This window comes from Cyprinodon tularosa, unplaced genomic scaffold (genome assembly GCF_016077235.1).
Source record: "Cyprinodon tularosa strain WSP-4 unplaced genomic scaffold, ASM1607723v1 ctg214, whole genome shotgun sequence".
Lineage (NCBI taxonomy): Eukaryota > Metazoa > Chordata > Actinopteri > Cyprinodontiformes > Cyprinodontidae > Cyprinodon > Cyprinodon tularosa.
The window spans coordinates 147367-164270 of NW_024038796.1; the positions used below are offsets into that span (position 1 = coordinate 147367).

The 16904-nt window shown below is 38.1% G+C and overlaps 1 protein-coding gene across 1 annotated transcript in view; it reads right to left on the minus strand.

Moving 5' to 3' along the window:
- The window catches only part of cemip2 (cell migration inducing hyaluronidase 2), a 40956-nt gene extending 25437 nt beyond the window's left edge, over positions 1 to 15519 (minus strand). Inside the window, exons 1-4 of the mRNA XM_038285713.1 lie at positions 15216 to 15519; positions 4560 to 4912; positions 4335 to 4475; positions 3069 to 3636 (exon numbers count right to left, since the gene is read on the minus strand). Of these exons, the coding sequence (XP_038141641.1) occupies positions 3069 to 3636; positions 4335 to 4475; positions 4560 to 4893 (1043 nt within the window). The 5' untranslated portion in view covers positions 4894 to 4912; positions 15216 to 15519. The remainder of the gene's footprint in view (positions 1 to 3068; positions 3637 to 4334; positions 4476 to 4559; positions 4913 to 15215) is intronic.
- Between the last annotated feature and the right edge of the window lie 1385 nt (positions 15520 to 16904).

A 16904-nucleotide genomic window follows, 5' to 3' on the forward strand; every position in this document is an offset into this window, starting at 1 on the left:
CTTTCAGCCACTTTTGTTGAAATTTGCATTTTTCCATTCTCTAGCTTTTTCTCTGGCGCAAGCTTCTTTTCCGATTGACGACTTTACGATCAACCGGAAGCAGTTCCGCGCAAATATATCGCAATATAATATATCTGACTATTTTTTTTAATACAGCATTTTAAATGCCACGATAATCACAATAATGAATTTTAATGCCAATTGAGGCCTTAATTTAAAAAATAATAATTTAGTGACTTTTAATTATTTTTAATGACCCTCGGAAACGCTGATAATTGAAGATGTTGGATTTTTGTGAGTCTGAACAAGACAATGCAATCCAGTTTACTATCAAACTAGAAAAGTGGTCAAAAAGGGTGGAGTGGAGAGTGCTTGGTGTGAAAATCATGGTTCACATATAAAAGCATTGTCTCTTTCAGAGTACTGAAGCCAGTCACAGACCAGTCTTTATACATTGAAGGAGTTTTCTTTCACAACGCTCCTCACATGAAACTCACATAAAAAAAAGATATTTCTGGAAGAAGGTAAATTTGACACTGCATTGCCCTCAGTTTTAAATAAAAAATGTAACAAAGTAAAATTAAGAGAAGTGAAACCATTTCAGCAGATGACATTTAGGGTGTGAATAGTGAACGCTGATGGGTGGACTACTGAAAGCATATGATCTAAATCAAACCATTACGTGTAACCATTGCATGTTAGACCCATGTAATAAAATCTGTCAAATCACTTCATTAGGATATAAAGAAAAGTGATATTAGCAGTGTGACTGCACACATTGAAACAATCTCCATCATCAAATAGAACAGAATACTAAAATACAGCTGTTACCAAAGATTTACCAAACATATTGCAGCTAAAAAAAATACAGACAAAAATCAAATACAGAGTAAATCAAACTTTTTGTAAGAAAATAAAACATTAACTACCAAATTAGGTAATTAAATAACAGAATGTTCTATCATTACACATTCATTTACTGTCTAAAATGTGTACTAAACGAAATTTTGTTTTGTATACATTCTGTGTATACAAAATTACAATAAAAGTTGTCTACACCCTGATCACTGGTTTAATATGCTGTTAAGAGCTGCATTGTTTGCATGGAACAGATAAAGTGCAGAGGTTGGAGGTGAATTCACTAAGGACCCATGTAAGCAAACGTGTGAACACGCTACTCCTACACAAAGACTGAAGACAGAGGTCATTCGTGCCAGGAAGGACAACTGACGCAAGTTAAACCAACCTTTGGGACCTCAAATGCGTTTGGGAAAGGCAACTATTTGTTATACTTTAGTCATAAACACAAGGTCCAAGTCAAGGATTTGGACACACCCCGAACACACTGAATGCACCCATGTGAGGTCATGAGGTGTTCAAGGTGGTAAACGCAACAACACTAGTGTTAGAAATCTTTCAGAAAGCTGCACCTCATTTGGTCTCTGTGACAACAATCTCTGCCGTTTCTCAACATTCCCACAAACTGACCCCCTGTCATTATGCTAAATTCAGTCAGTCTGGAAAAGAAAGAAACACACACATAAACATATCTCCACAGCATATCTTAGCCATTTACTACTGGCAGAGCAAAAGCAAGTTAAGCTTAAAAAAGGAAACTATAGAGGTATGAAAAAGAGTATTTCTTCATCTTTCAGTCTTAAAGGTTTCCTGTCCTTTTGCTTTTTAATCACTCTTAACAATTTTAGATCATGCTAATTTAGAAATATAAAAGATAATCTAACTGAAAGCAAAAAAGGAAGTTTTTAAATTATGATTTATGTAATAAGACTGTGTGGAAATCCAATTGCCACATTTTTCAAGTAATGAATCAACTGGGATGATCAACAATTGATCATTGAACACTTTGATCCATCTGTTTTCAAAATCTGACAAACCTTTATCCACAAATGGAGAAACACGGAACAGTGACCTAGCACTGCCTTTAAACAACAAAATCACCTGGGTGAAAGTTATAAAGTGGCCTAGTCAAAGCCTGGACTAAAATCTCATTGACATGATGTGGTTTAACCCTAAAGCAAATAATACAGAATCTAAAATATTCTTCAGAGAAGAAATAAACAAAATTCCTTCATAAATATAGAAAAGATTAATTTTTATTATAACAACCTTTAAACGACATATGGAAGAAGTTGCAACCATGGATGGATCATGCTGTTATTAGGTAAAGGTGGTAATCACTTAATCAGCATCAGGACAGGTGGGTTTGAATAGACCTCTTCCATTGCATGATACATACATATACTTTGTTATAATACGTCGTCACAGACGCTACATGCAAACCTTAAACCGGTGTTACTCCAGTAACTCCAAGAATAAGAGGTGCTTGTAAGTATTGCCATTTTTATGCGAGTCATGTAAACTGATGTGGGACTGCGGTTAGTAATAACACTGCATTGGCATTCACCCCTCTATGTGAAATGTGAAACTGCAGGAATCGGAGGACCCCAGCAGCTACAACACCAAATCACAGAGTTAAGGGAAACACTGACCTTGTACATACTTGGATCTGAGTGATCGTAACAAGACATCTGGCATTGAAAGCTTATTCAAACCCACCAACGATGCACATTCCTCTTCTGTCGTCTTAAAGATAAAAACGCCACTGTTTGTTCAAATGCTGTAACCTCTGGCCAAGACCCTGTTATCCTGTATGCACTTCCTTTTTCTGCTGGAGTGCGATTCAGCAGGAAAGCACAGGAAAGAGGAAGACAAGTAACTGGGAAAGATTCAAGGGAACATTTTCAATAAAATGACACATCAAGGAGGCTATTATTTTTCTTTCCATTGAGGATGTGTGTGGTACAAACTGCTGACTATTCATGTAGGGAGGCTTCAAAAGTAAGAGTGTTTACTTTAGCTGAAAAAATAAAAACTTTGTTATTAGTACCTGGAGACAGAGTAAAGAAGGAACTCTTAAAAGACTTTCCACTCCAAACCAATGGTACAATACACACAGGAAGGAAAATAATTAATTAATTTCAAACTACATAAAAGCTATTCATCTTCAATAAATCCAAACATGAAGCATGCTGGTAATGTGCCGTTACCTGTATTTGAGATCACTGGCAAATCTGCTGCCAAGGACCTCTTTAAAGGCCGCCTTGGTTTCCTCCAGCAGGCTCTTGACCGCGGAGTCCCCCACAGCCAGAGCGACTATGCGGCCCGGTGGCAGAGAGCGGAGCTGCTGGGTAAGTCTCCGGCTGTCATTACGGGAATCGTGTGTATCGTAGCGTTCCTCGTGCAGCAGTGCAGATGTATCCTGGTCAAACACTCGGAAGTTGATCCCTCGGCTGAAGTTTTTCTCGAAGGCATAACCGCCGGTGGCAAGCCCGGATGCGGGGATGCTTCTGGTCAGCAGAGACCAGGAAACCCGCTCTGTGCCGTGCAGCTCTAGAGTTCCCCCCCCCATGACGCAGATGAACTTGCGACCCAGGACGGGCACCTCGGGGACAGCTTTGTTGTCCGAGCGACCGATTAGGGCAATTGTGGCACGGGACCGATACCGACATTTTGGTGAACCAATATGAAAGGCGCCACCGTCTTCAATAAGGATGTGATGTGTTCTTAAGGTTATATTTCTGCTGCCGTCCGAATTGTCAGCAAAAACTACTCGACCTGTGAGAAGTCAAATGAATTGCATCTTTTAGGTAAAATTACTTGTTTAAAAAAAAATAATATACCGTAAATTCTCTAATATTGGCCTGTATTCCAATAGCGGCCGGGTCTCTAATAATGGCCGGTCTCGCTGTCAGAGGAGGTAAATAATGGCCGGTCTCTAATACAGGCCGGGGCTATAAACATTTTTTCTGGGCATACCTCAACATTATACTTGTGGTAGTAAGTAACATACAAGTACCACAGCCCTGCGCAGCTGGACGACAGGCCCTGCTGCTGCCCGTCTGCGCGAGGAAGAGAACAGACACGCAGCAGAACAGGAGGAGCGCGAGTGATGAGGAGATTAAAGGGAGAGATGAAGAGGAGGAGAAAAACTGAGGAGGAGAATTAAACAGAATTGGAGGATTTTTTTTTTTTTTTTTACTTCAAACCAAGCGAGACATGGTAACTGTACTTTTTCAATAAATGAACCTAGTGTTTTATAGGTTCAAATAGACACAAAATCTCATTTTTATTCATTCCACTGGTAGTCTGTTTTGCTCAAATAGCAATAGAGGCCTGTCTCTAATTCTGGCCTCTATCCAATAAAGGCCTGGACCGCGATGCACTTGAGTGAAATAAAGGCCCGGGCCTATATTAGAGAATTTACGGAATATCATTGCTTAAAATGCTAAATAAAGCTAGATTTTTTATCGTACCTCCTGACTGAATGGTAAGTGAACGGAAGGTGGCAGAAGATTCCAATCTATACAAGTGTCCTCTCCGAACAACAATATCCTTGTTTGGTTGGTGGCCTGGATTCCAGCTACTTAGGGATAGGTGATGGTCTGGACAGTTCTCTGTAAAAAAAAAACAAACAAAACATTACAAAAATCATTTCTCATTTGAGAAAAATCCTAAAAGGTTGGACCTGTAATACCAACCATCGAACTCTTCTCCAGATGTGAGACTGAGGACAAGAATAAGTGTCAGAAAGAAAGCACCCAATGAGAAGCCGCAGCAGATAAGAGTGTTTTTCCTTTGCAGTAGGCTAAGATGAGTTTCCCTGCGCTGGTTTTCCACGGACGAACTGGGCGTAGTCCGTTGCTCCAGTCGCAGGACGTGAGGCTTGAACGGTGGAGGTGGAGGAGCTTTGGCAGGTGTAGGCGGGCGGGCGGGAGCCACCCGTCCGGGGACGTAACCTGGACACCTCTGATGGCTGCTGTGAGGCGGAGGCACAAATGCGGGGAAGCGGCCTGGGCAATCACTCGTCGGCATGGTATTCCTGTCCGCTTACCTGAGGCGAGAGGAACAAAAAAGACAAAAAAGGACAAAGATTAAGAGTGTGGGGGAAAAAAATCCATTTTACATCACTTTATCCCGGCTGGGGTCGCGAGGGGTGCTGGTGCCTATCTCAAGCTGTCTAAGTGCAAGAGATAGATCTGGTTTTGAAATGTAGGCATGAATAAAGATTTCAGATTTCCAAGAAGAAGAAACAAGAAGAGCAGACATGAGAAGTGAGCAAAATAACAGTAGAAGATGCAGGAACAAGGGGGGTTGTTTTTAAAGTGATAGGAAAACAAGAAAATCACCAACTAACCAGCCAAACATTTGGGCCTCAAGGTTAATATCCAGAGACTTTTAAAAGTAAAGATAATTTGTCACATCAGCACAAACTCCTTTCATGAATGGTTTGTCTTGAGAGGGATGACACCGACTGTTCTAGTCAGGATTAATGGATAACATCATAACAGAGCATTCCAAACACAAAAACACAGCCAAACAGATGGCACCCATTACAGTTGGGAGAGGGAGGGCACTTTAGCTGGAGCTCCAGGCTGTTTAGCATAAATGGAGAAAGTAATGGCAAAAAGCTGAAGCCATGGATAAATACAAAGGCACACACCCCACATAATCATCATTTTAAGCCAATATCCTAAATCAGTTCAATTCCTATTTCAAAACTTTGTGGGATGAAAGTGGGAAAGCCCCTAATTTGATCCCAAAGATGCGGTTTGGACAGCCTTTATACTGTCCAAAAAAACTTTGGCCAGAATATTAGTTGTACAAACATTGGAGGTCAAATGGGCAAACACTTAGCACAGAATGGACATAAAAAAAATGTACACACCCCTGTTAAAATACCAGGATTTTGTGACTTAAAAGAATTAAAATTTTTATTTTCTGAACTTTCTCCACCTATGTCGTCATGTGAAACCCATAAAAATCAAATAAGACACTATATTTCAGGAGGAAAAAAGAAATAAAGAACCAAAACAGTGATTCCATAAGCCTGCATAATCAAGATATGACTTCACATCGAAACTAGGGCTGGGTTCATCTTTAATCAGTTTTCAAATCGCAGAGGCAAAACTTAGTTTTGATCACACTACATTTAACAAGAATAAAACTAAGAGTTTCTACCTCCAGCCCTTTAGGAGGCGGTAATGGACTTAAACTAGGTTTGCAGCCCCACAGAAATGTGAGAAGAAAGCTTTTCCACAAAACAATAAGGGGTTGAATACTGTAGTCCAGACAAAAAAAAGTTATAAAGGTCAAGGAAACGACGAAACCTGAGATTTAAACACAATGCTTGCAGGTAGTGCAAAGGATAATTAGAATAAAATTGCAACTGTAATATTATTTAAAAAAAGATTTTGGGCAAAATTGTTTATACCAAATTAAAACTTATTTTTAATAGCAATCACCACAGAAAACAATCGATAAAGAGTCAATTCTGAATAAACATTAGCTTTTCTATAAAGCCTTTCCGTATGTTTAACATTACGCAAAAAGTACAGCCCACAGAGGAATCCCCAGAAATATTTAGGGGACATTGACCTGTTGGAGTTTATATTAAAACAAGCAGACAATGTTTTATAAGGCACTGAATGGAAAACAGTAAAGTGGTATATAACAATAAAACTAATACCTCAACTTAGACATTACAAAGAAATAGAAAACTGGGCTAGTCAGGACAAAAACCAGTTAAGTAGATAACCGAAGGCCCTATAAATAATAAACAGGTTGTGTAATTACACAATTAATAATCTAGTGGTATATGTGGTAAAAATCTCATTTATTCTGTCTGCATATGTTTGTTTGATAAATGACGGTGAGGAAATTTGTCCAAAGAAGGAAAAATATCAAAGCTTGTAAAAAAAAAAAGGTCTCCTTAAAACATGAGACAAATATCTTATAGTAATAAAAAAAACACTGAAAGTCTTTACGACCATTCAAACCTTATGTGGGGTCTAAAAAAGAATAAGTCCGCACATAAGAAATACAACTTTATCCAACTTAAGCTGGGTACTTGGTGGAGGTGTATGGAGCAATGGCTTAGTTCATGTCAGACAAAATCTTCAGACCGTACATAGAAAACTGATGATGAACATGACCATGATCTTTCCTGATTATATAACACTAAAAGAAATCAGAAAAAGTTTTCCCTCCTAAGAAACAGGCCGCAGATTTACAGTATCTGAGCTAGAGACTGAATCTGCCTGAAGGTACTTGGAGACGATCTACAGAAGCATGTGGAGATTAGAGGACCTGACAATCTGATTTGATGAATTCTTCTTTCTTTAAAAAATTTCAGTCCCAACTTTTATTTTAAATTAAAATCAGCATTTTATCAGGGGTATGCAAACATGATTTTAATGACACTCTTAACAAAAGCTTCTTTCCTTTTTTCCCCACTATAAACTTTTATTGCCGTGACAACAGCCCATCCAAATCGATATCAGACACATGGCACCTGTGCTTCGAGAAGATAGTAAGGAGAAAACAGTGCCTTTCAATTAGCCGTTTTCCCTCCCTGTTGGTGTCTGACTAGTTATGCCACAAGGTCTCAAGAAGGGGGCAGAATGTGTAAGATTTAGACAAAATTTATAATAATTTACACATACAATCTAATATAAACTGTCTTTAAAAATTTCCATTTAGTTATTTTTAAAGAAAAAAAATGCAGAGATAATTTGGACCCTTTATTTTTATTGCGGGGATCTGCACAAGAATTTGACTTGTGCCTTGGGACATTCTTTGGGATGTAGTGTTTGTAACATTAATGGTTTGCTATGTTCTTCTTTACCAGTCTCCTAAACAGTAGATAAATTACACAAGCAGAACTATTATCCATTGCCTGCAGGTGAACCAAAAAACAGCTTGTTGTAAAAATAAAAGCCCACGGATCTAAATAAAACAAAAATCTGTTGCTACGCACAAGATGCCCTTGGCTATAAAAAGATTGCAAAAACCTTGAGCCTTAGCTGCAGACCTTACAGTCATTTTACTGGTAAGGTTCTACTCAGAACGGGCCTCGCCATGGCCACCCACAGAAGATGAGAGAATGTGTTCAGTGTCATGTTCAGAGATTGTCCTTTGAAAACAGATGTATGAATGCTGCCAACTTATTACTTCCACTTAAGTAAAGAATCTCTGCATGTTTGCTGAAGACAAGCAGACTAAGAACGAGTCCGAAGCTGTTAGGATAGAACAACTTTGCCAAAAAGTGTGATTTTTTTCCAACCAAAATTGGGATTATATTTTGATTTTCCTTTGTACTAACCACAAGCATGTAGATGTTTCACTCTAGGGTTGCATTTCTTTTTTTCCATGGCCTTCAAAGCTTGCTTTTCCAGGGTACTCTGTGGTCTGACTTTACCATTACTGCAGTGTGTAAAATAACTTACCTACTACATACATGGTCTGCACACTATGGCTGATTCTGAATTGGGCTAATTGTATCTCCTACCTCCTGTTCCTAACCCCTTCTAGGGTCCACAGTAAGAACACTATCCTGGGAAGGAAAGGAACCATCATTATTTGATGGAAACAAGCAGATGGTGCCTCTATAAACTGGGGCTACAACCCTCTAAAGAAACCAATAGATTCACAGATGTGATGAACAAATCACTTTTCTGTTTTATTTGTTAAACCAACACCAAGTGACTTTTCAAACTTCATAAAATATTTTCATAACTTTTTTGATTATACACCCAGATATCAGGTGCTAGGGCACCACCCAACAGATATAAAAACCCAACATATAAAGGTGTGTATATTTGAATGTGTCACACAGAGAACACGTGAAGAAATAATGTTTGTTTGTTAAATTCTTTAGGTGGGCTTTGCCTTTACATGCTGTCACACAAAGGATTGTGGGCAACCGTAAAGCTAGTAAGCAGCATGAACAACCGATAGGAAGCATCCTTCTTCCTTATCTTAACTTCCTTTTTACTGCCAGCCTTATTCAGACAGCACTTTGCATGGCAACTGCTGACCCTAAATGGACCCTAAATGTGATTTTGCATTCATCATTACCTTCAGTGCACATAGTTACTCACTCCAGGTGGAGTGAGTAACTTTGAATGCTAACATGTACGTCACACTGAAGCACAGCATGATTACCCTCCCTCAGTAAACTGAACTACAGGGTAGTATTCAAAACAAAATAATCACCCGGAACATACTTCCAAGACAACCACTGTTAAATAAACACTGAGGATGAGGGTGTATGACAGGGGAAGCATAGTTTCTGGTCCTTAGCTCCACTGAGCATCTGTTGGGAACACCTGCAAGACCACACAGCTCTGTGAGGTAATCATGAAGGAACGATGTTTCCAGTGGCAACCTTTGAAGCTCCATTGAAATCCATACTAGTGCTGGGCAATCAGTTGCATTTACAATGTAATCATAATGTTAAATCATAGCACCTGTCTTGGCCTTTGGGGCTGATGGCTTGCATGATGGCTCATTTCATTCACCTGTTAGCTCTGCCCTGTTCCTCATCACTCACTAGATCCACCTGTTCCGGTTTCCAATTTAAGCTGCCTGTTTCCCAGCCATCAGTGCCGGATTATTCTTGAGCCTTTGGTGTTGAGTGTTTTCTAGGTTACTATAGTGTTCAGATTGTCTGATCTTGATCCATTTCTGTATTTGGACCTTTGAGCCTGCCTGCACCTGTCTGACCTGTTTGCCTGCCTGTCTTTGGATCCTGTTGGATTCTTTATGGACTGAACCTGGATCAGTCTCTTGACTTCGCCCTGTGGATTATCCTGCCTTCCTTCCTCAGCTCGGATCTGATCTCTTTTCAGTTCTACAGACTTCAGGGCTTCCACGTCTGGAAGTCTCTGACAATGTCAAACCAGGTTAGTGACTTCTGCGTTCATAATAATCCTTCACATGATCGCAGTCACTAACCTGTGTTTCTCTCCAATAGACATTCCTGCTTCAGAAGCTGCCACTGCAGAATCTCTCTCTCATTGTTTTGAATAAACACTTTTTTAGTAATACACTGTCCATCTTGCCTGAATTCTATGTCCTACCTTCTGAGCCTTAAAGCAGTACTCAATTTTGGTCACATTACATTTAACAGCAGTAACTAAATGTCTCACTCCAGCCCTTTAGGAGTCTGTAACATGCTTCAAGTTGGTTAGCATCAACACAGGCAGGAAGAGAGAGTTTCAACTGGCAGGCAGATTTGTGCATGCAAGCAGAATTTATAACTTTTCTTTTTTTACACAAAGGTTACAGTAAGGTCCTGCAACAATGGAATATGGAAAAGCAAGATTTAATATAAAAAAAACTTAAACCCTGGAGTGAAACATCTGCATGCTTGTAGTTAGTTCATAGGAAAAAAATCTAATATTGGTTTTAAATAATAGCACAACATTCAGCCTTACTCACTATACCTAAGAGACTCAAACAAGTTCTTGAAAATACTGGTGCTACATGAAAAAAGTGACAGATCAGGCACAAACTGGACATTTTTACATAAGGTTTTACTCATGTATTACTAGTGGTTTAGACTTTAATGGCTATGTTTGTCAAATTACTTCCATAGAACAGCAGATTTTACACCGTCATGCAAGCTGTACACAGACTAGGGGTGGGTATTGCCAAAGAAGTCACGATTCGATTCGAATCACGATTCATAGGCCACGATGCGATTCTATCACGATGCATCATGATACTTGAATTATTGCGATGCATTGCAATATTTTCTCCTCCATGTTTTGTTTTTGAATGACTCGGCGCAGTATCCCGCGGCCGGAAATGCTTGTGACACAAGGCAGCGTGCGTCAACACATCCGCAGCGACATCTACTGGACTGGAAGTTGTATTACACTTGTTTTTGGCTGATGTTCGCCAACAAAGCATGCAATTTTATTTATTAATTTTTTTAAATTAATAATAGATACTTGGCATCAAGAATCGATGCAGTAGATCACGAAAATTAGAATCACGATGCATCATCATGACGATTATTTTGCACACCCCTAACACAGACTACATTACATTGTAAGAGCCGATCATATCAGCATTGTCTTATAAAAAGATATCTCAATAAAATCTACACAATATCTGGAGTTCTTTTACATTTGTGAAATACTGCATATTTATATATAAATAATCAGTTTACCCTTGAGAGGAGATTAAAATGAAGGTTTTTTTGTTGAATCGGCCGCTTATCTAGCCGATACCTGGAAATCCACTTAAAGGAAGTTGATGTTTCATAATTTGACAATATGACAGTCAAAGATAACCGTAGCTGTGGACATAGCAGGGTCATTTGACTTGTAGAATAAGGCAAACATACCACAGATATACAGTTATCACAATATCATTGTGTGAGACGTGTATGTATACCCTAAGGGCTGTTTGAAATGAATAGTGGTAGGCCAATATATTACTAACCTGCATTTAACATACTATTGTAATATCTAGCCACTTTGACAGCAGCACATGCTCTCAACAGATACAAATGACATGGCATAAAATGCTTAAGAGGTTACAGAGTAGAGGGAGCACAGATGGGCATAAGCACACACAAACAAAAAGAAAAAAAAACTAAATAACATTGTTTAGATGAGCCAATTTGTCATCATTTTGCAAGTGTAACAACAAACCTCAACAAAGCAGTGCACAATCAAGGGCACCACGACAATAGCCCTGTGATTTATGCGAGCCACAAAGTAAACTAGGCGTAACACCCTCTGGTTTATCCACGTCAACATTCAAATCCCATTGCAACATGTCGAAAACATTTGTTGAGCATTTTAAGAACCATCTTAGTTCCAACTGATCCGTGACAGGGAAGAGTGTGATAAAAGCACTATGGTTTGGATGTTCACACGTTCAAGCTTTCAGATTTCAACATGTGGTGCATTTTCTTCCAACTGACAAATTTACACTGATAATTATAAAAAGGTCACGTATTATAATACATAGATGGCATCTGTAAGATTTATTATAACTAATAAAAAAAATATTTCTGTGTAACCAGGAGGCGGTAGCAGCTGTAATATACCTTATCAAATATTGCATTCAAGCAATTATTTGCAAACCTAATATTGCTCACATTGGATCTGTGATGGTGATATGTTCCATATCCTCCAAACCTTAACTGGTTTGAATAAGTTGCCATTATTGTTCATCGCTTTCACTCTGTCAAATGATTTGATTTTAGTTTACTCTCTAAAGTGCCTTGAGATTACATATGTTGTGAAGTGGTGCTATAAAAAAAATTAGAAATGTATTTAATGGAATATGTATCATTCAAACGTATTGGTGTAACAGCATGGGCCTCGAAAAGGTAGGGGTATATGTTTTTTGTATGATTAAATAGATGTACTGCTGCAAAATCTTCATTTTATTCCTGAAATTAAAATTATTTCAATCAATGAAATCTTTTATGCAATATATTCATTTGTATTGGGGGGAAAAAACTATTCTGGGGGGAATTAAGCAAAAAAAGAAAAATGTTTTGACAAATGTAATGTGGTTGGTGCAGTATTTTTGCCATACTTCTGCATAAACAAGCTCTCAGCTGGTTTACATCATACCTGGAGTCTAAAATACACAGTAAACATTAAAGACAGGGTTTCAGCTCCCTGTGAATATAAATTGGGAATTTCCCAAGGCTCAATTCTGGGACTATTGTTTTTTGGTCTCTATTTAACTGAAGTCCCAAAGGTCTGTAGAGAAACTGAGCACCAACTGTATGATGAAGACACAGTCATCTATGTATCAGCAAAGACTCCAGATAAAGCTGCAGAGCTGTTGAACAGACACATGGTCAGCATTTTTTAGTGGCTCCAAGATACAGTTTGTCTTTTAACAGTTTCAAAATGGTCTCCATGAGCATTTCACTTTGACAGAAATCTGCAGAAAACTGTTCACATTCATAAACAAGTTCATAAAGTTGCAAATTTCAAATATTTGTACGTAGTTTTTGATACAAACCGATGTGATGAACATATAAACAAAACAAAAAAAAACTATAGCCCCATTTACACTACCCTCTGGAAACCGATCCGTGCAGAGTTCGGACCAAGCTTGGATCAGTTAACCGTGCCGAGCTCAGTTCCTTGCGACCATTTACATGCCATGCTCGCACGGTTCCTCGCCTCCTTGTGATGATCTATGGTACTACTGCTCTACTAGAGGTAAACGAGCAAATCAATCATGCTGGCGCCCGTAACACTGAGGAGGTTTGGTTATAATTGTGATATTCAGTTGTTTGCAGACAGTCAGGCAATGAAGGCAGCGCTTGGTGAATTTATTTGACAGAGTTGGGTTTTGGGAAGTGGATACGACAAACGATAGTCTAATCAGGGCTTACAGATGCAGGAAACAACAACAGACATCCAAGTTCATCACACTTCTACAGCGTCAGTGTTCTGTTCTTAGCTGACAGGCTTGGCACCTGGTGTGGTCTTGTTTTGCTGTAGCTCATACACATCATGGTTCAACATATTGAGCTTTCAAATAATCTTTTTGTTATAACAAATGGTTATTTAAGTTAATGTTGCCTTTCTATCAACTCGGACAAGGAGTCTGGGCATTTTCCTCTGGTATAAACAAGGCATTTGCCCCCACAGAGCTGCTACTAACTGAATATGGTTTTACATGAAAATCCCAGTAGATTAGCAGTTTCTGAAATACTCCAACCTGCCCGTTTGGCACCAACGACAAGGCATCATTCCAAGACACTTAAACCACCTTTCCTCATCATTCTGATGTTTGGTTTGAACTGCAGCAGATCGTCTTGACTAGGGCTGAAACAATAGGATTAATGTTGATTAATCGATTATTTAAATAACCTTAAACAAATTTAGAAATTAATTAACCCTTAACTGGAGTATAGAGACTGTAAAACATGTGTTTAGCTGACAGAGCGACCCTGGTAGAGCAGTAATTTTAAAAAGGATATGTAAACATTTTGCATTTAAGATTGTCAATAGATTTAAGATTTGCATTCTGTTTGTCAATATGCTCTATCCAAAACTCCTCCATTGGAAAAGTTTTAGTTTCACCTGGTTTAATTTCCCAAAAAGTCTTCTTTAAGGAACCTTTTTTAATCTGATTATTAATCAATTAATCGAAAAAAAATTATCAACAGATGAATTGATTTGCAAAGTATTCGTTAGTTGCAGCCTTAGTCTACTGTAGACCATGTCTAAAGGCATCGAGTTGCTGCCATGTGATTGGCTGATTAGAGATTTTCATTAATAGGAAAGGTGTACCTAATAAAGTAGCTGGTGAATGTATGTTTTTTTATGTTAGTATCTTGTTTCTTATATTTGTTTAATTATAGACTTGATCAATCAACATGGCAGCAGTTGAATCAGGTGTTTATTTGTTCTGTCCCTGTTGAATAAACTTTACAACCAAGGAAACAACTGTCCTTTAAAAATACCATAATTCTCATAATCAATAGTTAACCTGCCCTGTGATGTCATCAGTGCCACATAAGATGGGACATCCAATCCAATTCAGTTCAGTTCATTTATATAGCACCAAGTCACAACACATGTCATCTCAAGGCACTTTACAGTTCAACCAGATTATACAGTCAAATTGATACAAAGTTTTCTATCTAAGGAAAACCAGTTGATTGCATCGACTCAGATGCAATTCCTCACACTTTGTTTGTAGTGACAGTGGAGAGGAAATACTCCCTTTTAACAGGAAAAAACCTCCAGCAGAACCGGGCTAATCCACATCTGGATCCTGAAGTTATTTAATTTTGGGCAAAACAAAAAAAAGCTAAATCAATTAAGCAACTGTTCACAATGTGTTGTTCTAGGTATCTTAACTACTGACTTTAAATTGTCAGAAGTTTTGACCAATCACTTGACGTTAATGACCTGACAACAAAGGGTTGCAAACTAAAATACAGTCTGCAGTGATCCACTGTTTTGGCTGCAGATGTGGAACAGTCACCCTCACATTTTCCTGATTTAAAAAACTACTGAATATCAAACAGATGTGGATTTTAGGGAAGGGGGTTAGTTTATATCATGAGGTAAAACTCTTTAGGCTTGTTTTGGCCAAGACGGCAATTCAAACAATAAGATAAACAGCTAAGTATTAAAATAAGTAAAAGTTACTTCATTTTCTTATGCATCACAAAAGGAAGAACCTCCAGGAAACGCGGTTTGATGTGAATTACCAAATATTTACTACACGCGGAGTGTTTGAGACACGAAGCAACGCGCTGTCCAGCTGACACTTTCTGACCAACTTCTGAAAGCGCCTCTCTTTCTCTTCTAATAGAAATTAGGACAAAACAAACCCTGAACCGAAAGCCTCACCCGGTGAATCCTCTTCCACCCCCAACAGTTCAACACAATGCAGACGGCGGAGTGGACGCTGAGGTCTACGGTTGTCCTGCTGAGTCCATTCGCTCTCTGGAGAACCGATATGAGAAGAAAGATCCACCGAGCTGCTGAAATAAACCTATCAGCCCGGAAAGCGTTCGGGATTTACTCGTTCTCTCTATATATACTCCTTTTCCACATGTTTCTTTTTTTTTTTCTTCTGCTGATAGGCTGCCTTTCATCCGTAAAGTCAGCCTCCAACCCCACCAAGAGGGAGCAGGCGCGGCTTGGAGAGAAAGGAAGTGGTGGTGCGTTTAAGGACAATCGGAAATAATGCTCACAATAGAAGGAACGTGGTTTAAAGCGGAGGTCTTCAACAGGGGGTCCGCGACCCCTAGGGGGTCCACAGAGGTGCTGCATGGGGGGTCACTTTTATTTTATTTTTTTATATCCCCCCCAGCATTTTTTTTCCACTAATTGAAATGTCTTTAAATACACATTAACCCTTCATAGGGCAGTTACAGTTTTTGATCACTTGCATACCCCTTACAAATGCCCCCTCCGTCCATCAGTGAGGTCTAGAAGCACAAGATCTATATTCCCCCATTCAGCAAAGATACTGCTACATGGCTGTACATCTTATTTTGGCATTTGACCAGTTAGATGAGCCCTTGAACGATATATTATCTACTGTAAATTAAGTTGCAGAAAAAAAGTTCAAGAAAATAAGGTAAACAGTTAATTATAAAGTTAAAAAATCAAGGAAAAAAGGTAAAAAGCTTATTCAAAAGTTAAAAAGTAAAGGAAAAAAGGTAAAAAGTTAATAAAAAAGTTAAAAAGTCAAGGAAAAAAGGTAAAAAGTTTATTAAAAAGTCAAGGAAAAAATGTAAAAAGCTAATTAAAAAGTTAAAAATCAAGCAAAAAATACACAAAGATAATAAAAAGTTAAAAAAAAAAGGTAAAAAGCTGATTAAAAAGTTAAAAAAAGTCAAGTAAAAAATGTACAAAGATAATAAAAAAGCAAAAAAAAAAAAAGGTAAAAAGCTAACAGAAAAGTTAAAAAGTAAAGTTAAAAAGCACTTATTTTTGTTATTTTTCTTAATAAATTCGGGAAAGTTGCCGTTTGTTGTTATTACATTGACATTCAGTTTTGCCATCAAAATGTTCCAAAGGTAATAAGGTAATAAGTTCTTGTCTTGGATTCCAATAACACTGTTGCCTTGAAATGTGGATTTTCAAAGGATTTCATTGAAAGGCCTATAAAGGGTTAACAGAGGTGTAGCACAACCTTTTTATAAGGGTGGCCAGGCAATAACCAGTGTATACTGAGGGGTAGCCAATAGTGGATAGGCACCAGAATCTACACTTTTCCAGCAGGAAAATTAACAAGCAAAAACATCCAGATTTTTCTAAATAAAGATAAACTATTATTTCCTACAGCCTTTCAAAACAAATACAATCATATATTTAGATATTTGTGCTTTCTAGATAAAAGGTATAGTGGATTAAATTGTTTCAGGTTTGAGTTCTGCAGCGAACATTATTTCTAATGTCATTATTTACCTACTATCAATAATCGTTCTGCATAAAAGTGATATTTACAAAAACTAATATCTACATACATTTTTTATTTATTAAGTTTTCACTAAAATAGTTATCTATGATTTCATTGAAGACTCCTAG